At 41.1% G+C, this 22,188-nt stretch overlaps 1 protein-coding gene across 1 annotated transcript; it reads right to left on the reverse strand.

Moving 5' to 3' along the window:
* Positions 1-12,952: 12,952 nt before the first annotated feature.
* Positions 12,953-15,373, reverse strand: LOC121745918. The gene is made up of 7 exons (XM_042139864.1): positions 15,000-15,373; positions 14,802-14,940; positions 14,444-14,749; positions 14,022-14,305; positions 13,816-13,967; positions 13,257-13,686; positions 12,953-13,139 (listed from the first exon to the last, which is right to left on the reverse strand). The coding sequence occupies exons 1-7, from the start codon at positions 15,371-15,373 to the stop codon at positions 12,953-12,955; spliced, it is 1,872 nt and encodes a 623-aa protein (XP_041995798.1).
* Positions 15,374-22,188: the final 6,815 nt, after the last annotated feature.

Here is a 22,188-nt window from a genome sequence, read left to right on the forward strand (position 1 = left end):
ATCCTAGCAAAGCATGAGGCGTTGCTTGAAATCAAATGACGAGTTGACACTGGAAATGCAGCACACTTACGATGAGCAGAAATCCAGCATGGATGAGATGATCAAGCAGGTTGCACTACTAGCTGATATAATGAAGGGGATACAAGAGGACAGAGCAGAAACCAAGGTGAATGAGAAGAGGGTAGAAGAAGAATGGGTAAGTGAGCCTAAAGAGAAGCAGCCATCAGATGCTGAGCAAAAGTCGGCGGACTCACTGGAGAAGCCAGAAAAGGTAGGAACCGTTGAGGCCGAATTTGCAGAGGAGGAATCTCAAACTGAAGAAGAGTCCAGCGTCATACCCTTCATGGACGACCTGACATGCAAAACTCCAGAGGAAGCGAAGGACAAACTCCCAAGGGAGAAAGAAGAAGACATCATACACCATGAGAAACCGTGAGCTTCATTATTCTACCTTCAGCCAGAGAGACCACCTCCAGTGATAGATAAGCTCGAAGGATGCCACGACGAAGAAAGACCAGAAACGAAGGAGGGAAGACCGAAAAGAAAAGCCTCAAGAGCCATCTACTGGGTTGTAACGCCCGTACTTTTAAAGTACTAATTTAATGTATGTCACGAAATAATTAGTAAAATTATTTCGGATGCTATGCTTCTCGTTAAATGTGCTATGGAAAATAATTAGTAAAATTAGTACTTTTAAAGTACTAATTTTATGTGATGATGTGAGTTTGGAAAGTCCTTTTTACTTAATTATGAAACTTTGGGAGACATGTTGAAGGTCTCGTTGAAATGATGATGACGATATTGCTATATTTAGCATAAGAAATGCGATGCGGGAGATGAATATTTTATGGAAGATGACGTGCATAAATCGAGGAACGGTTGAAGAAACTATATTTGGAACAACACCAAATATAAGTTGTGACGTTAGGCGTTCTTTAATTTTTTTTGTTTGGGAAGAACATGATAAAGTCCCGTGAATTTTAATTATCGAAGGAAATGCGAGAAAATGAAGTATGTATATATATATATATATTTATATTTGGGCTTTCCAAATTAAATTGGAGTCCAAATGTCTATCTACAAAAATGGCTTGGGCCCTAACTATTTAAAAATCTAACCAAGTAATAATATTGCCAAGTTGGGCTTACAACAAATTGAGCCCAACACCATTTAATTAATTGAGAAGCCCAAATCTCTCCAAACAAATGGGAGCAAGCCAAGAAACTCTCCTTTTTCTTCTTCCATCTTTCATGGTCGACGGTCTTCACCAAGAGACCCTCCAATTTCCACTCCTTCACCTTCCCACTTCCACCATCAATTCTCCCACCCAAGAGTCACACAAATTATTACTTTAGCCCTTCAATCTCTTCCTCACATTACAATATACAAAGAAAAAAAAAGAGAGAGTGAGAGGGAGACGAAGAGAGAGCCGAGAGAGAGCAAGAGGAGGACATTTCCGCCATTCTTGTCAAACCACCACCAAGTCCAACCATTTTGAGGTATACTCTCCTTTCAATCCCAAATCATGATTTAGTAGTAGCTATGCATATATGATTTTCATACATCCACTTCCATAATCAACTCAAATAAGTTAACAACCAACATAATCGAACACTCGCCGTATGCAATCCAAAGTCCCAAAGAGCATAACTTGATAATAAAAATATACCTTGTGGGTCTTTTCGGAGTTAATTGGGGCTGTGCGGGTAGACCTCGGGGTGCGTCGGGGCTGTTTCGAGCGTCGACGGGGTCTCCGGCAGAGACGTCGCTGGATCCCGTTACTGGCGGTGAACGTTCCCTGGCGGAGCTGGAGGAGTCCGGCGAATGTAGCAGCAGCGGCCGGCGACTCCAACAGCAACCGCAGCAGCGACGGCAGTGGCACCTTCGGCGACTCCAGCAGCAACCGCAGCAGCGACGGCAGCGGCACCTTCCGGCGATCCCAGCGAGCAACGCTGGACAGCAGTGCCGACGACCACCGGCGACGCGTCAACGAGGAAAAAAAGAGACGACGGGATTGAGGGGAAGCGCCGGTGGAAATTCCTCCGTCGATTGAAATTATTTTGCATCGAAGTAGAAAAAGAGGAGGAAGAAAAGAAAAGAAGAAGAGGAAAAGGGGTAAGAGAGAGAGAGTGTGTGAGGCGTGGGAATAAGGGGAAATTGGAGGAGTGGGCCACTTTTGTTTTATTTGTTTTGGGCCTTGTTTTGTTGTTAGGAGGTTTTTGGTTTTAAAAGTGGGCCATCTTTAAATCTTGTTTGGGCTCCTAATTTTTTAGTTGGAGGAATAAGGTGGGCTAAGTATATAAGACTTTGGGCTATCAATTAAACTAAATCACAAGAAATTTTTAATTAATTCCTGGAATAATTCCAGTTATGAATAATTTATTCCAAGTCCGAAATAATAGAATTTCGAAGAGAAATCATTGCGATACTTTAATTATGCGCTTCAGTGGTTTGGGGATTTTATTTCGACGTCATGAAAATACGAGGAGCCAACGGAGGAAAGAACGAGCGTAAGCGGCCGACCGGCGTCACAAGCGACGCCTTGGGTGGCCGCCGAACAATTGAAAATGCAAGAAAACCGAAAAAATGAATTAAAAGATTTTAATTAGAGTGCATGCATTCTAAATACCTTCGTTACCGAGATTTGATGTGAACTTATGTATTTTCCGAAAAGGTGGTTCGCAAGCACGCTAAAGTGGGAACGAGAAGCTATTTAAGGAAAATCTAAGCTTTTGAGGTTGGCTTTATTACTTAATCTCTTTTATTTGAAATGATATGTTTATGGTGAAATAAGGGTGGTTTTAAATATTATGTCATGCCGTATTTTATGTTTTTGAATTGCCTATCTGATTTGTCTACTAGAATAAAGTTCTACTAGACTTTGATGGTTAACGAATTCGGATCTAACTAGGGGCTAAGCCCTACTTAGGCTAGTGCACTGATGGGGATCGTGAGCCGTCCTCTAGGTCAGCCGGTCCAGTGATCGAGTTTGTGGCCACATTCTCGTTTCACATGATGGTTCAGATATGGTATATGATGGAGGATGATGTTTGTCTGCGCAGAAACTATTTTAAGGAATGATTTTGGTGTTTCTCGGCCTTTTAAAAGAAAAACCCGAGTTTCACTCTATGATGGCTTGACATAACTTAAACGATAAATGTATTTCGGGCATGAGTTCACTGGGTGCATCAAGTACTCAGCCCCTGCATATGTTTTCCCTATGTGCAGGTTGAGCGAGGACGGGAGGCGGAGGATGTTGAGCAATGAGCCAAGATTTTTATTCAATAAATGTTTCGGTTACTACTGTGTCCTCATACATAGTAGTAGTCAAACTCTCAATTGCTTCCGCTACTCTAAGTCTTAAGAATTTTTACATTTTATTTAAGTTGTTGAACTATGTCATTCACACTATGTTACTTCGTGATTTGAAACTTTGATTTGATAATGGAATTTCGTCTTTTGATCTATATGTGGTACTTCCTTGATTGCTACCACTTCTTCCCCGCTTATTAATTCCCCCACTAGTCGCGATTTCCCGTGCTTCCTATCCTTAGGAAGTGCGGTCGTGACATGGGTACAGCTAGAGCTATGGCCTGAGCCGTTCAAAGTGGAAAAGTCTCCTGACACTGGACTACGCCCTAAGGAAAAGAAGAAAATCCAGGGGACTTACAAGAACCACAAGAAAAAGAGGGTCATCGTGAGGGTGATGTGCCCTAAGAAAAATCAGTGGAGTGCAAGAAGAAAAGTGCGATCAGGATCCCCAAATAATGATTTTCCTACGATAGGTTGTCAATCTCTGAACTGAGCGAGTTGGGAAGAAGCTCATCCCTAGTTGATCCAGTTAAATGCTAGGAGAGCAATGGAACCTGAGGATGGATGACTGTAAGGAGGGAAGGAAGCTGCCGGGGTAGAAAGTACTACTCCTCACGTCTTGGGGGACATCGAAGCAGGATGAAGACAATTTTCAGCTCCGCCAAATCCACCACAAGGGAATCACAAAGTTTGAAGGGAGTATCCTGATATGTTACTTTGTCTTACTTCTTCACTTCAAAAGTTGAAAAAAATATAATCGGCAGTATGTGAAATGGGAGAAACCCCACTACGCACACCTAGTCTGATCAAGTGAATAAGTGTTAGTTGGAAAATTCTTGGGGATCTACTTACTCAACCAATACTCATTAGGAGCAAGGCACTTGATCAAGTAGATTTCAAAAATCACCATGACTAGGAATAATTGTTTTTTTAAGTCTTTTTAGAAAATCTCAAACGAATTTTGTTTTCAGAAAATAACAAAAAAATAAAAAATATTTTTCAAGAAAGAAATTTTGGACGTATCTGGAAGGAGTTCTATTTAAATGATAAATCTTCAATTCTCAGAAGGGAATCTCCAACTAGTACTCCACAAATTCTCTTATTTTGTTTATTTTACTTTTAGGTTAGCGTTTAAGCTAAATAAGTAAGAGGGAGAAAATGGATGAGTGAATTTGTTTTTAACCAGGAATAGTAAAATGCATAATTATTTAACTTTAAAATTTGAAAATTGGCGCAGGAAGGCGAACAGGCGCTGATGTCATGGCGACCGTTTCCCCTTCCCCCTATACTCCTATATCACCGTTTATCCCTCCCATTTCCCACATCTAGTTAACATCTACAATATCTCAAGTAAAGAACTCCCAAAACCCATTTCCCCCAAAAATTCAAGCAAAATCACCCTCGTTCGCCAATTATGGAGAAACCTTCAGCCTCCAACCTTCACCAAAAACCTGCGTCCGACAGACGGGTACGATTGATTCCGGCGACCCATTGCCAGGAACCCTCAACACCCACATCTTCGTCGTCATCAACTACCGACTCCATTCAACCCCTGGAAACTTCTTCAAGCGATTCGCATTTAGGAAATCCTAGGGGAATAATGAGAAACCTCGTTCACTTACCAGGCCGCCTACACCAGGAACGAAGAATTTCCTCCATCTACAACAAATTATCTTGAAAGTTCTAGTGAAGGTGTAACCCAATCGGACACTGAGACTAGCCCGACATCATCGTCCTCATTCAGATTCAGCACATACGACAAGAAGAAAGCAGGAGAGGGTCAGGAGAAGGAAAGAATCGGTCGGACGTTTGAAGAAATCGCTTCTGAAGTGATTAGAGAGATGCGCGAAGCTGAAGAGCGAAGGGAAGGAGAATCAGAAGAAAAGCAAGAGGGTGAGGAGTCGCTGCAAATTCCGGCAGGAACGGTCAATAGGAAGCATGCAATAAACATCCATTAAATGTAAGACCCCATCCGGGAAATCTATGACTTGACTTTGTTAAGTTACTTATACATTTAAACATGCAATAAACATCCATTAAATGTAAAACATAACAACATTATGATAAAAAAATAATCTATTTCATCCATTGGAAAATAAATAAAGAGTTTTACAGTATTCAATCACTCGAAATGTGATTTCTAGTATACAAACTCTAACAAAGTCCACTCTTGGAATTAATAAGATGTTAATTAATTAAGTCCATAGCAGACATTATTTAATTAATGGACATATTTATATCTTAAGCGCGGGAAATGAAAGTCAAAACGAAAACCCGGATTACTTGTAATTTTGGATTTGGATTGGCAGATCAATATTACTTCTGTAGTGGCTGCTCGTAATATTCCAATTTAAGCTTGTATTAAATTGTGGATTCAGTTTAATTTGTAAAAAGCTAATTGGGGGAGGTCATATCCAAAACCTTCCATAGATCCCTGACAATATGTAACTTAATATAAATATGAGAATAAAGGAGAGACAGAAATACAATTTATTCCGTTTTGTTTATTGTTTATTTCCCGCGCTTAGACTTAATTAATTAACCTCTTTTAATTCCAAGAGTGGACTTAACAAGAAACGCTTATTTATTATTCATGGAATAATTAAATTCCAACTGGCCAGTTTCTGAATAATAAAACCTTGTCTCGAGCTCTTCTTGGGGACATTATCAAACCAGGCTCACCAGGCGCGCAATTCAACATAATAGCAATCCTAGCACCGCTAGATATTAATTACCACTACCCAATATATCAGGAATATTGGGTTGCGATAAACCCGCACCATTTGATAAGTCAAAGTAATGCATAATCAATAACGTATGCTCAATGCTAACGTATGTTGATTAAGAAATAGTTGTTTATCAAGACCTAGTCTTCCAGTAGATAGCATGAAGACATGTCCTGCTATTAGATCCGTTCAGTGCTATACCACACCAATGTCATCTAATTTCAGTAAGACTTAGAAATAATCGGACTCACATTGCAACCTTTCGCGATAGGTAGCCAAAGTCCATCTTATAAATTCACAAGCAAATACAATGTAATAATAATAGTGATTCTATTCGTGCGGATCTACTCGAATAATACCGAATCGGGTTAAAAGTGGATTGTAGAGTTTTTCGTATAGAAGCAAGATTCTATTCATGCTCGAAACATGCTTTTCAGTATACCAAACCTAACAGGTGAGCCTACACACACAACAACCAAAATACTAGGAGCTAGTCCAAGTGTGGTTAGCAAAAACACAACTCACGAACACAAGAAGAGGAGATTTTAGTAAGAGATCACTTCCCAATTCCCACCCCCAATTCACTCACCAATGTCACTCGGAACAAGACTTGGAATATAATGAGGGCTAGGTTCACTCACTCTCAATATCCAACTTCTCAAATGTAAGTGCTAAGACAAATCAATCAAGGTATACACGTACACAATATAACTAAGTAAGCAAAGTCAATCAAGCATATGAAAGTAAGGTCCGATGCATAAAAAAGTTAACATACAAATTTAGTTGAGATGAAAATTTATGCAACTCTTGGCTGTTTTTTAGAATTTTTTTTCTATATGGCTACCCAACCCAAAATTGATGAAACTTGGTAGATAACAAGATTAAAGAGTTTAGAATGAGAGAAAAATATACCTAATAAATTCATTTTTTTTTTGAAAAATCTAAGAAAAAGCCCTTTCATTAAAAAGGTAGAAAAGCTCGAAAAATAAAAACATTTATTTATTTTTAAAAAAATAAGTAGATGGAGGGACTAGGAAAGAGATCGAAAACACGAATAGAATGCGGATCAAGTTATATGGAGTGATAACCGAACCGATTGGATCAGTTAGCAAATGTCGTTGCCACTTAATCGATGCACTCTAGCTCTCGCCCTTTCCGCCTTGCCAAAGTAATTTATAACTCCCAATTTTGCACAACTTTAACAGTAAAGCGGCAAGTTCGGGGTCGATCCCACAGGGAAGTTGGTGTGTCGAGTGTGTGAGTAGTGAACGGGGGATTGGCTGCTGCCACACTTTAATTTGGGAGTTTTAACTATTGTTTTAATCTAGACAGAATTTAAACTAGATAGCTTGATCAACGGAATTCTAACTACTGGGTCAAGTGATTTGCAGGAAACAACAGAAAAGTAAATGCGCGGATTTAAAGCGAAAATAACTTGATTAAACTAAAAACTGATTACAGCGTGAAATTAAACTAAGCTAACACTTGGAGTCTAAGAAAGCGGTAAACTAAGAAGAATCTCAGCGGGAAACTTAAGTCACGCTAACAGAAATGAGTATTCTGTAGCGCTCCCTTTGGTCGCCTTTCTAACTAAGCTATCTAACTAAGCTAGAGAATTAAACTAAACTAAGCTAGAGAGCTGGATTACGCTAGATAACTATGCTAAACTAAACTAGGCGGAAAGTAAAGTGTCTCCTCTTTTCTTGTGGTGGCACACCCTCTATTTATAAGCTCGATTCGGCCTCCAACTGGATAACGATCTTGTCATGGAATATTCACTCATTCTGAGAATGAGCGACTCATTGATTGCTACGTGCTGTTCTTCTAGAATGTCGACCCTTTTTGGTAACAAATTCATGACTCAGCTTCGTCCTTGCGTCTCATATTCCAGCACGTGTCCTCTTCTAGAGCGTTGACCTTGATAACAGAATGGTGCACTGTATCCAACTCATTTCCTCACATGCTCTTCTTCTAGAAGCCCGTGGTCCCCTCCTAACTGCTTGATCGCTCCCCTTGATCAACTCCCCCGATTCTGAGCCTTTTATCGCCTTTGTACTTGCTTGATCAGATCGGCCTTGAAGCTGGTCAAGTGGTAATTCTGCACATTTAACACTTATTTTGCGCGATAAACTGATCAAGTAGCATGTATTTCACCCATAAACCGATGCATGAAATAGGCCCTATCAAACTGCTCACACTTAAAAATACTTGTCCCCAAGTATAAAGAAAAAGAAAAGAAAAAGATAGGGCAAATTTCAGGCATGGTTTATTTATTTTTTATGTAAAAGAAAAGACGAAAAGAAAAACAAGACCTTAAGATAAAGACACGTATTCACATGTATGCATTAGACCGAATAATTTTCCAACAATCATACCTGAGGTCGAGGTCAATCCATTTGTCAGTAGCTTGTGTTCATTCTCTTTCGCCTTTGCTTGATCAAGGTGTCAGTCTTGTCAAGATTGCTCAATTCAAAAACCACTGTTGGATTCACTCAGTCACTCATTCCTTACCTGAGAAGTTAGGATTGTTCACTCGATGTTGCCATAAATTTAATACCTTGAATCGGACTGCACAAGATAGTTACTTAAGGTCTTTGTTTTAAGGTTGTAACGAGGCTCAAGGTTAGTAACTTATTAGGGTCCTAGGGGTTCTAAGTTCAAAAATAAAAAATAAAAATAAAAAAAATAAAAAATTTTAAAGAAAAATCACATGAGTCAAAAAGCCAAAGATTTGCCTAGACTCGCTGGATCAGAATTGGGATATTTTTTTTCTTTGGAGCTCCTTCTTGGTCAGATTTCGACCTTCAGCCTTATATTATTTTTTGCTTTTGATTTTCTGGGTCAGGTTACAACTATTTCCTGCCCTTTTCTTTTTTTTAAAACCTTTTCATCATTTTCTTTTTATATGATCAATGATCAACCCGATTGTCTAACTTGATCAACCTGGCTGCCCCTCTTTTTTCTTGCTATCCCCTTTCGTTACTCTTGACAAACTCCATCTCTTTGACCCTCTTTCCTCATGTGATATGAAACTTTGAATTTGGTTTTAAGGCTTCAAAGAAAGGGAAAGAGTGTATAAACTCGAATTGGCTAACTAGGAGGTGCCTTGACTAATGCGGCAGGTTTGTGGAACGAAGGAAGAACACGGCTCAAATGGTTAAGTCCTAATGCCTTTAGTCATTACTACTTGTGCAATTTTTATCTCAATATTAAAAATCAGCCTCTCATAATTTTTCTTTTGTAAAAATAGTAGAAAGTGTTCTACTTTTGGCTTATAACTCACATATAGAGAGGCTTCACAGTTGGTTTAGAAATTGAGCGTTTCTATCATACTTGCGTCATTCAAATTGATCAAGCTTTTGCAATCAAGTTTTACATGTGAGCATACTGAATCCTTTTTCTAACTTTCCCAAGAAGTAATCAAGTCTTCCATTTATCCAATTTCATGCATATTGCCTATTTTATTACTATCTGGAATTTGTTATTTTTTTTAAAAAAAATTTAGCATGTATGATTCTACTGTAACTAACCCGTCCCCCCTCCCCACTGCATATGAACTCGTCCTCGAGGGGCTGGATGCAGTGGAAAGAAGGGTTAGGCACAGAAAACGGCATAACAACAATCAAGGGAAACTTCTCACACTTAGACCGGACACTGGGCTAAGTGTGAGATAGTGCCAACAATCAAAACATGCTAATAACCAAACAAAAACAAAACAGATATAGGCAGGTGAATAAAACAGATAGCAAAAGTAGGCATGCATACTTCTCACACTTAGACCCAACATAGGTCTACGTGTGGTGTGGAGCAGAATATCAGTTATACATACCCAAAAATAAGTAAAATTAAAATTGTTTTGGAACTTGGAATGAGTAGAGATCGGGGGGAGGTGTACTTAGGGTTTCCTGTGAGGTTGATTTAGGGATGCTGAAGGTGGCCTGGAAGATGTCGGGCGCTGAGGTGGAGGAGAGCTTGTAGAGGGAGGTGGTGGTTGCATAGCGAGGGTCAGCTGGCGAATAGCCTGCAGAACCTTGGCTTGAGTAACCAGTTGTGCTTGTGAATTCTCCACTAGCCGCATCATCATTTGCTCCATGCGGAGCCTCCATTCATTGGTAGCGTGTGCAGCCTCCTCTGGCTCTGCTACGGTCGATAGCTCCAACCTCTGCCTTGGCTGCCTATCGGGACTTGCCGGTCGATCCGTCGGCTTCCTTCCTTTCTCACGTCGGGCCTCCTCGAGCTCTTCTTGCCTGGTCTCTTGTTGCTCTGCCCGCTTCTCCTTTCGAGCCTTCGAGATGAATCGAAGTCTCCCGTCGCTCAATCGTTCAAGCACCTGAATTCTTACAAAGAAATCAATATTAAACAGATAAGGTTTTGGGCAGCGACTGGGAAGCTCCACACCATCCTGGAATTCCAGGGTCCAATTTCGTCTTAAGTATGCTCCGAGAAGGTGGCAAACGTTGAGGTGGCGGGTAGTGGCAATCTGACTTATTGAGTGGGCAATCCAATAGCCCAGGTGCACCCTCCTGTGCTCCTTCATGCACCACATGAAATAAAGTTCGGCTAGAGTAAGGATTGACAATCTATTGGCTTGGCCCAGGAGGTTGCAGGCTAGGTAGGCTTGGGCAAGGTGGAGGGTCGGATCAGCAATATAGTCCGCTCTGGACTCAGAAGCTTTAAATTCGGGGGTATGTTCGTTGCACAGGGCTTGCCAGACTGCCTGCTGATCAAAATCTGGCCTCCTCTGAGGAAGGCCAATGTCGCGCCCGAACCATTCTCCACTAGCTACCTGGGCATCGGTATGGAGTCCCATCCTTACAGAGAACTCGTTGAGGCTCATCTTTTGCTTACGCCTGAATACCCAGAAAGAGACGCTCTTGGCCCTTAAGTTTGTACTTCCGGAAAATTGGAAGGAGGTGAAGAATTCCTTGGCCAGGTCTTCGGGCACGAAGGTATCCTCGATCTCTAGCAGCCATTCAAAACCAATCCCAGTAATATACTGGGTAAATTTCTCCTCAACCCTGATCATCTTCAGGGCTGGCTGGTGGAGTCTCTTGCCTGCCTTCATCAGCTTTGTGGCTGTTACCCTATGGTGGACCCCCTCATTCCACTTGGGGTTTTCAAACACTAGCATCTGCCGGAGGAGGTCCGTGGTCAACACCACAGTTTGTTTGGCATGTTCAGCAAGCGGGGGGTGTTGCAGGCCTTCCTTGTTGCCTGCGGGAAGTACGGGCCCACCGGAGCTCTCTCTCGTCTGTGTTGCTGCCCTCAACTCCTTGTTGTGGAGGGGCTGGTTGGTCTGTATTAGCAATAACGATGCCCCGGGATGCGGGGCGCATCTTCTTCAGGGGAGGAGGAACAGTCTCCTTCCCCTTCCTTTTCTTCTCAGCTCTCTGGCGGCTGTCCTCAACAGCCATACTTTCATCCACGGCCTCTCCGGCCTCTTGGTTTATCACCCCAACGGCTCCTATGTTCCCCGGCTCTTTCAACAACTGCCGCGCTACACGGAGTCTTTCCTCCTGCCCTTCCTCTGCCCTCTTCATGTTGGCCGTCCGGGCCTCCACTTCCTTCACCAACCTGTCGACTTTCACCGTGCGCGTCCGGCGGCGCAACGGTTCCTCCTCCCTCTCCGGGACCGACTCATCCTTTGCATGAGGAATGCAGTTCCAGTCCGCCTCCTTTTGTTGCAATATTTCGTTGGGTGGAGGCAGAAAGTCCTCCATAGAATCGTCGTCGATGTTCACAACTTCGATTGGTTGTGTCGGCCTTTGGAGAGTAGGGAAGTTGGAGCCTCCTCCACTCGGTGGCGTAGGGGCGTTGAGAGCGGCCGTGCCCTCTGCATGTGGGGGAGGCACGGATTCTGCTCCGGTGGCTGCCGGTTGCGCTTCTTCGTCCACCTCGGAGTCATCCTCACTATACTGCAATAAAGGTGCGACGGGTGTAGGGTCTGTGGTACGAAGTGGGGCTTGTGTTTGGGTGGTGGATGAAGGGTTTCGGGGAGGATTTTGGGATGTGGAAGCTACGGTCTTGTCCTTTGATAGGGTTACTCCCATTTGGGCTTTTACAGCGGCGTAAACCGTCGCGACATTCATATCGGAGGGAAAACTCCGGAGGATTCTTGTCAAGCGCCGTTGCGCTTCTTCGTCCACCTCGAGTAGTAGAGCGGCGGTTGGTGTAGGTGGGCTAGGGTTTCCTATATGGGCTTGTGAGGAGGTTTCTTGGTCAGCACTATCAGCACGGGCACTGGAAGAGGAGGATGACGGGAGTTGCTCGAGCAACATTGTTTCTGGTAATGGTGGGTAGTTTTTGGATTTTCTTGAAAGAGGGTTTTGAATTTGAGGAGAATTCTCAACGAGAGCAAAAGGAATGATATGTAGGCAGCTTGGGTAAAAGTGATTTACGGATCTGAAATATGCTTTTTATAATGATATCGCGGCTATTGGGATCCTCTACTGTTGAGATCCCTGCGGTTGTTCAGATCTTTTCAACTCCTTACGTACGGGCGCGCCTTTTCAGAGTGCCAGCTGGCAAAGCTTCTCTGATACGCTTTCTCCTTCTCCCTAGGACGTCCTTTCATTGCAGCCTGACACATCTTCAGTGACTGCGCGCGTCCTTTCACCACCTGCCCTGATCAACTCAATCACTTACCACCAATTAAATTCAATTTGTTCTGATCAAGTGGACAATTAATTTCATATGAGAATTCCATTAATACCACTTGATCAGCTTCCGTCTTTACTTCCGATTATTTTTTTTAACTAAGAAAAAGAAATTAACACACGAAAAACTATTTACACTAGCTACGAAAGACTTGATCGAGTTCTCATAGGACGTCACTTGATCAGTTTAAATAGATTAAGAATTTGTTGCTTGATCAAGCAGACTACCCATGAGTACTCCATCATTCCTTTAACTGTTTACTGCCGAGGGTCAGGCATGAGTAGTGGAATGTCTTCCACCACAAATGTCTCAATTCCCTCTCTGTACGGCTTCACCCTATGACCATTCACCATAAATGAAGGCGAGTCTGGATCGCTTCCTTGGAGTTCGATTGATCCATTCGTTCGGATGGCGACAATGGTATACGGGCCTATCCATCTTGACCTAAGCTTTCCTGGCATCAATTTCAGTCTGGACTGGAACAGCAGTACCTTCTGGCCCACCTTGAGTTCCTTCTTGCGAAGGTTCTTATCATGCCACATTTTCATCTTTTCTTTGTACCACATGGCAGAGTCATAGGCGTCCAGACGAAGTTCTTCCAGCTCCTGTAACTGCATCCTCCGTTCTGCGGCTCCAGACTCGGTATTCATATTCATTTCCTTGATTGCCCAGTAAGCTTGGTGCTCAACTCCCACTGGCAGATGGCACATCTTCCCAAATACCAGCCGGTATGGGGACATTCCAATAGGCGCTTTGAATGCTGTCCTGTAAGCCCAAAGTGCGTCCTCCAGTCGTCGGCTCCAATCTTTCCTCGTGGGATTGACTGTCTTTTCTAGAATCGCCTTGATTTCTCTATTAGAGATTTCAGCCTGGCCATTGGATTGTGGGTGGTAAGGTGTGGATAAGCGATGGTGGACTCCATATTTTCGCATCAAAGCTTCGATTGTTCTGTTGACGAAATGAGTCCCTTGGTCAGAGATAATGGCCCGTGCTACTCCATATCGGGTAAATATATTAGATTTCAAGAACTTCGCCACTTCTCTGGACTCACACGTCCTAGTTGCCTTTGCCTCGATTCATTTGGACACATAGTCCACTGCCACCAGTATGTAAAGATTACCTTCAGATGCGGGAAAGGGTCCCATGAAGTCCATCCCCCATACATCAAATATTTCACAGATAATGATGGGGATCTGAGGCATTTCGTCTCTAGTGGATATTCCTCCGGTAAGTTGACATCGAGGGCACTTCTTGCAGAATTCATAAGCATCTCTATGGATGGATGGACAATAAAACCCACTATCAAGTATTTTCCTTGTTGTTTACTTGATCAGCCCCCATTTTCCACAGGTAAGGATCATCCCAATAGTAGTATCGGGAATCGCTTTAAGTTTTAACTTCTGTGCCCTTGAAATTTTGTCACTTCTAGGTAACTCCCCCGTTACCAAGTAATTAGCCATGTCTGCGAACCATGGCTCCTTCTTCGTGTTCTGTCCCTTGCTTCCTTGATCGGGTATTGACTTGATCAGGCAGAGATGTTCTTCAGGGAAAGCATCTGGAATGGCTTCACCATTGTCTTCTTGCAGAATTCGACTCAGGTGATCTGCCACCTTGTTCTCACATCCTTTCTTATCCACTGCTTCCCAATCAAACTCCTATAGAAGGAGTACCCACATGATCAACCGCGGCTTTGACTATTTCTTTGTCAAGAGGTATTTGATGGCCGCATGATCTATATAGACAATCACCTTGGACGCAAGCAGATAAGGCCTGAACTTCTCAAACGCGAAGACTACTGATAGCATTTCCTTTTCGGTCACATCATAGTTCTTTTGTGCCTGATTCAGAGTTTTAGAGGCGTAAAAGATGACGTTACTCTTCCCTTCGATTTTCTGACCTAATACCGCTCCCACAGCATAATCACTAGCATCGGACATCACCTCGAAGGGGTGATTCCAGTTGGGAGCACATATTATTGGAGAGCTTATCAATCGATCCTTCAGAAACTGGAAAGCGGCCTTGTAGGCATCTGAGAATTCAAATTCCACATCGTTCTGGAGAAGTCTTGTTAGAGGCTGGGCTATCCTTGCGAAATCTTTGATGAACCTCCTTGTAGAATCCAGCGTGCCCTAAAAAGGCTCTGATCTCCTTCTGGTTTGTAGGGTAAGGGAGTTTTGCAATAACTGCTACCTTTGCTGGGTCGACCTCTATTCCCCTGCTGGATACTACATGCCCAGGACTATTCCTTCAGTTACCATAAAATGGCATTTCTCAAAATTCAGAACTAAATCCTTCTAGCGGCACCTTTCCAATACCCTGTTCAGGCTATGCAGCCATTGATCAAAATCATCCCCATAGACAGTGAAATCGTCCATGAAGATCTCAATACAATCTTCCAATAGGTCTGAGAAAATGCTCATCATACATCTTTGGAAAGTGCCTGGAGCATTGCAGAGGCCAAAGGGCATCCTCCTGTAAGCGTAAGTGCCAAAGGGGCAGGTGAACGTCGTCTTTTCTTGATCATCTGGGTTTACAACGATCTGGAAATAGCCACTATAACCATCCAGGAAACTGAAGTACTGTTTCCCTGCCAACTTCTCCAGCATTTGATCAATGAACGGCAAAGGAAAGTGATCTTTCTTTGTGGCTTGGTTCAGCTTCCTATAGTCTATGCACATTCTCCACCCAGTAACTGGCCTTGTCGGGATTAATTCGTTTTTCTCAATTTTCACCACTTGAATCCCTCCTTTCTTAGGCACCATGTGCACTGGGCTGACCCAGTTACTATCGGGAATGTGATAGATAATTCCGATTGAAACTAACTTGACAATTTCTTTCAGCACTTCTTCCCTCATGTTGGGGTTGAGTTTCCGTTGTTGATCGCGGTGTGGCTTGGCTCCTTCCTCCAACCGGATGTGATGCATACACAAATCCGGGCTAATGCCCACCAAGTCTGTCAGCTTCCAGCCGATAGCCCTCTGATTCCTTCGTAATACTTCCAGTAACTTGGCTTCCTACCCTTGGGTCAATTGACTGTTTATAATGACGGGCATAGTTTCGCCTTCTCCCAGGAAGGCGTACTTTAAATGTGCTGGAAGAGGTTTCAACTCTTTAGCGGGCTTTGGCTCCTCGGTGGGCAGAGGGTTCTCTGCAGCTTCATCACTCAGTGGCTTTCGTTGATCAAGCTGCTTTGCAATGCTAGATACTTGAGCTGTCTTACTCGACCCAGTTGGCTTTGGACGGCTTGGTCGTTCATTACTTCTGCGACGGCTTGGTCGTTCATTTCTCCGACCTTATTTGTTTCAAACCACTCTTCTACTTCCTTTTCGACCTCTTCATCTACAGCTGAGTCCGTGAACTGCCTTTTTAAAAATTCTTCTTCCAAAAATTCTTGCACCAAGGGCTCAGTTACATCCACAGAATACACGTTCTCTCCGTCGGCTGGCCTCTTCATGGCCTCATTGATATTGAGCGTATACTACTCTCCTTTGAAGTCCAGACTGATCGTCCCATTGCGGACGTCTATGATAGTGTTGGCCGTAGACAAGAACGGTCGTCCCAGTAGGACTCCACTCGACTCTTTTGTTGTGGGCTCTGTCATCTTGATTACGAAAAAATTAGCTGGGTATAGAAAGTTATTCACCTTTACAATAACGTCTTCCAGAATTCCTTCGGGGTGAATGCATGATCTGTCGGCCAACTGTATCATTATATCCGTGTCGACTAGCTTGGCCTCTCCTAGCTTCCGATAGATGGAGTATGGCAGAACATTGATAGATGCCCCCAAGTCGCGCATGGCGTGCTCTACCTGAATGTCTCCGATTGAAATTGGAAGCGTGAACATTCCAGGATCAGTTTTCTTGGAGGAGAGATCGCTTTTCTAGATTACGGCAGAGACGTTCTCATCTGTAATTAGTCTCCCTTCCTCATTGACCTTCCCTGCTAGGTAGTCTTTAATGAACTTACTGATCGGGGGCATTTTTAACGCCGTTAAGAGTGGTACCTTCACATCCATGTCCTTGAACATGCTTGCCACGTCGATTGTGGCATCCCTTTTCCTCGTCACCATTCCACGGTATGGATAGGGCTTAACCCTTTAGAAGATCAAGTAGCATGTATTTCACCCATAAACCGATGCATGAAATAGGCCCTATCAGTAGATAATGAACCCGGTTAGTTATAATCGGTAAGTTTTTCAATTAATCAAAATACAATCAAAACTTTAGAAGATGAAGATAGTGGAGGAAGACGTGTTGTGGGTACTTACTTCATAGCGGGGAGGATAAGTAGGTTTTCAAGATAATCCTCGATTTCAAGTTTTTCCCAAATCTGTCAAACTAGGGCATAAAACTGGACAATAACTTCACACATTAATTTGACCTATCAAATGTCCAGAGCCTTTGTCCTAGCGGCAGGGAGCTTAGACATTATTGCATGAGGTGCCGAGTTCGAGCGCTCTTAACATCAGTTGTAATTTCCTCCTATCTATAGTATATGAGTTTGTTTGTAATTTCCTCCCTTATATAGGAGTTAATTTTTTTTTAATAATAATTTGACCTATCAAATGATGGAATTTTTTGCTCTAATTTTGCAGGTAAATAGTTTCAAGAATCATACACACCAAAATTCAGCCGATCTAACAACAACATATCAATAAACAAACATAAGCTAAAACAAGGAAAAGAAATTTCATAGAGGCAAATAATCAAACACTAACTATGCATCTAGGCTCTGAATACCAAATGATGAGGATTCTTATGATTAAACCCTTCCATATTCCCAAGATATGCCATAAATAATGTTTGACCCTCAATCGTAACACAAATAAAAAAGGATATGCGAGCCTAGCCACAAAAACAAGACTAAAAAGGAATTTGAGTGGAGAGAATAGAAATGGGAAGAAGATGCAAAGAGGGAGGAATCCTCCTTGGGACCTAAGACTTCTCGTAAGAAAATGAGGGCAACCCTAGGCTTCTTTCACCAAGACAAACACTCCATTGGCTCTGCAATTTATGGATACATAACCATAAATACATACCATTACTTAACTTAATCTAATAGAGAAAATCAAGTAATCTACAAGTAGGAATTGGATAAAATCTCACAGAGGAGATGCTCCATAGGAGTCTTTTAACATTCAACATTCATCAATCGGCTAGGGTTTAAAGTCTCACAAATGAGTATATATAGGTGAGGTTGAAAACCTAAGAAAATGCCTTAAAAATTGATAAAATCGGCAAAAACAGCATCGACGCTCGACCGGGTATTTTATAAAGTGGCAAAAACATCCGCCCGGGTGAATTTTCCGTCCAAATGTGCAAAAACGTGCAAAACGCCTAACCGGGCGTTTTCCATGTCTCATTTCGCCCGGCCGCACGTTTCCTCTGGAAACGCCCTCTCTTCTGCGCAGTAATGTACTTTTTATTAGCACTAAATAAACCTACAAATATACAGAGTATATATAGTATAGCTAAAGGTCAGTACCGGATATCGAACACAAGAAAAACAAACACAAATTGTCTACCTTCTACTAAGCTTCTTTTACTATTTGGAAAACCGAAAGTTTTGAGATTTTTGATAATAAAAACAGAAATAAACAACTAAATGCAGATAAATCACAAAACATATGAGATAAGGGAATTCCAGGGATGTGCTTTCACAGTTATGCTTATACAAATTCCAACTATAACACCCTAGCACAGTTCAAACTTTGATAGAACGAGTCACATAAGTTTTGCCCATGTGTCACAAGCATAGATTACATACACTAGGGGCGTCAATCCTAGATTTGTTACTCCCTAAAGCTCCTAAGACCCTTGAAAAGTCCTCACTCTCAATTAACAGGGTCATTTTAAAGGAAGCTAATTGTAGTGTCAACTAAGCTCTTCTAACTCGTCAACCTCCTCTCACGATTATGTAACAAGTCAATAGATCATCACAGAATGTCTCACTCAAACATGAAGCAGTTATCCAACACTTAGAATAGAAACAAAGTATGAACAAAATGGATATTAAATAAATAGGAATTGTATAACCAAGGTCGTTACTAACACATCCCTAGAATTTTATGAGTTTAGTTACATATGATGGAATAATCTAAAAACATAGTTTGTTGGAAAATCATAAAGAACATAAGAACTAAAGCAAAAAAAACCCAAAGGTTGAATCCTTGTAGCCTTGATCTTCTCTTGATTCCTTCTTCAAAACCCTTCAGCAATGTAGAACTCTCAACTATTTCTCTCTCTGGAATTATGGAGCAAAGAAAAGATCCTTAATAATGAAGCTTGAGGGGTATATATAGCCACAAATTCGTGCACCCTTAATTAAGGAAAAAGGAAGCAAAGTATGGTAAATTATAGGAAGAAAGTAGGTCAAATCCGTGCGCCGCGTTTTCCTAGCGGGTCGTTACACATTCTCCAACTGTCGCTGGCGAGTGATTCGTAGCTTCTGTCTCTTAATCAGCGGTCGCTGGCAATCATCCCGTAGCTACTGAAACTTCTGCGCGTAGGTCTGGGGAATTATACCGAAATACTGGATTTACCGTACCGAAAATACCAATTTTTCGGTATACCATAGTTTTTGGTACGGTATGGTACCGTACCGAAATTCGGTACTGTAACATATTAGATTTCCTATACCGTGGTATACCGAATCTTTGGTATACCGGCATATCTTCGGTAACATATTGATTATTATATATAAAAACACAAATATATATAATATTTATGTTATATTTATACTAAAATTTAAAAATAGAATTCTCTATTATACAAAAATAAAAATTAAATTGTTTTTTTTTGCATATTTTGGGTATAATAGATTTTTTTCCGGTATAACAGGTATAACGGTATGTCGTACCGCAATTCGGTATACCGAAAACACGGTATGGTAACGGTATCAAAAACTACCTTACCGAATTTTACTGTATACCGGAATTCGGTATACCAAAAATTTGGTACGGTATCGGTATAGTGTTTTGTCATACCGTAACTTACGGTACGGTATACGGTATGACACTCACGGTTCGGTATACCATACCGAACCACTCCTAACTGCGCCTGCGCGCACCCCAGCGGTCGCTGGGCGTGTTCTTCTTTTCAGCACAACCTTCCCGGAGCGGACCGCTACCTGTTCAGCGGTCGATGTCGGCCAGCGGTCGCTGGCTGGGTTGCAGTGGACCGTTGGACGTCTTGAAAGCTCCAGATTTCCAACTTTGACTTTTAGCTATCTTTTTGGGCTCTATTTTACACATTTCTCACAACACACGTCAAAATACCAAAATAGATAAAATATGCAAAATATGGACATGTAATGTGACTTTGACATTCAAAACGGACCAAATAATGGTCTTAAAATAGTGTAAAATCCGAGCGTATCACGCAGATTGAGGTGTGCAAGATACTTACACAAACATCTTTCAGTGACAAAGACATTGTTAGCCTTTAAAGATTGTTTGGAAGTCATTTTAATAGACCGACTACTCATGGAATTCAGCTGCGGCTGAAACCTTTTATGCATGGCTCCCATGATCGTATCACCCATTCATCAACACTTTCCTCCAAGTACCTTTATGGTCCTGCACTTTGTTTGCTAAATTACCAACAAACTTCTCAACATTGCAAGCTGGTGCATGTACCATTTTGGTAAATTTCTCGTGCTCTAAACGGCTTCAAGTGATCACCAGCCTCTACTTCTTCATGCACTTCCATATTGCATGCAACCTTAGCTCGATCCTCATTATGATCTTCACAAGGTCCTCTAACGCATTAATGCATACATCGACTTGATTCAATCAAAGAAAGAAAATAAAGAACCTACAAAGAAGGAATTTGATAAACCTTTTCAAAGGGAAAAACTCACTTGGAGATCCAATATCAATTCATCAAAGTCTAAGTTTTAAAGTCTCACGGATGAGTATATATATATGGAGTCGAAAATCTAAGAAAAAGCCTTAAAAATGAGTAAATTCGGCCATATGGTGCCCCAGCTGCAACTTAGCTCCTTGGCATGACTTTGCCCTCTCACAGCGTACTAATGACTCTTGAAGCTCGGAACCCATGGTCTTATCCGTACTACTTTTATATATTAATATCATATTCTCTCCGTCCACAAATATAGTTTCATTTGTGAACGACACGTGTTTTACTGAGAAATTAGTAAAGTAAAGAGAAGGAGAAAAAGTCAGTAAAATATGGGGAAAGAAGAAAAAGTTGGTAAAGTATGAGAGAGACTTTCCATATTTACAGAAATGAGTCTATTTTTTGTGGACATCCCAAAATGGCAAAATATGATTATTTTTCATGAATAGAGGGAGTAATAAAATGTGAATAAAATGAGCCAGTTGAATGTAAGGCTCGTTACTAAAAATAATTTAAATAAAATAAGATAATTAATAAGGGGCTTATTAAAATAAAAATTTGAGAACAGTTAAATTTGGATCGGGGAAGTATAACTTAGTAGCTAGTTACCATAGGGTGTTGTGATTTTTTGCTTATTGACGTGTGCAGTTAGCGATATGAACAACATCTCTTGCACCAAATAAAATAAATTGCTTTTAGTTTTATAAATAGGAATCGCATATGTTGGTTTTAATGCATGAATCGATTGTATTATTAGGAAGAAAAAGACTAAAAGTAATTTAAACATTAACAAATTATTTATTTTTCAAACAAATAAAAAAAAGTCAAATGGTACAAAGAAGTCATAATATTCTATTTCTACCACTTGTACAATGGTATCTAAAGTTCGTTTCCACTTTGAATAAGTATAAATATTTGGTACACTAATTAGTATTTATCCTGTTATTCTGCAACACATGTATGTTGTGATGTAATAGTAGTATTTTTTTTTTCGTATGTAAAGAAAATCACTTAGTCTTGTTTTCTTGTTATGAAATACTTATGAATAGTCAATTAGTCATCCATCTCACTCCCGCCAAATTGCTCTTATTCTTGGATTATTTGTTTGTAGTATGACAAAATATGGAATAATATATGAAAGGTTATGATCTTAGGTATACCAACTACGCAAATAGAATTTATACCAACTGTTGTTGCTATTGTAGAAGAGATCCCCCGATCTGCCCTCGTGATTCGCAATTTGTTGTTTTTAAACAATAATAATTAAATAAACCCATACAATAGATAAATTAATCGTATAAAATCAGCCAAGGATCTTTGCCTAGTTGGAAAGGAAGTGATATCTTTTACTACTAGGCTGTAGTTTAAGCATCTAGTTACATTCTATATTAAATGGTATTTGTATCTAAATTGTGAATGAATAATATTATCCAATAGAAAAGCATTAATTGCAAATTTGCTGCGTATGAATGTGAGATAATAAATTATTTTATTTAGAAGCACAAATTAAAGCGCTACAAGTGGCATTTAATTTAGCATAAATGTTTGACTTTAGGCAATCTAACTTTTTTAGCATTTAACTAAGGTTGATTAGGTAATTAAAACATCAAAAAATGCGGGCCACTCCGAAAAAA

Source organism: Salvia splendens, chromosome 8, assembly GCF_004379255.2.
Source record: "Salvia splendens isolate huo1 chromosome 8, SspV2, whole genome shotgun sequence".
Taxonomy (NCBI): Eukaryota; Viridiplantae; Streptophyta; class Magnoliopsida; order Lamiales; family Lamiaceae; genus Salvia; species Salvia splendens.

Bases quoted from the DNA above. Each gene is read 5' to 3' on its own strand.
- LOC121745918 (XM_042139864.1), bottom strand. From the start codon at position 15,373: ATGTGCATAGACTATAGGAAGCTGAACCAAGCCACAAAGAAAGATCAC. The intron at 14,750-14,801 runs GTTCATCAAAGA...AGACTTCTCCAG, and splicing joins ACGCTGGATTCTACAAGGAG to AACGATGTGGAATTTGAATT. The intron at 13,687-13,815 runs GTAATCTTTACA...GATATGGAGTAG, and splicing joins ACCCTTTCCCGCATCTGAAG to CACGGGCCATTATCTCTGAC.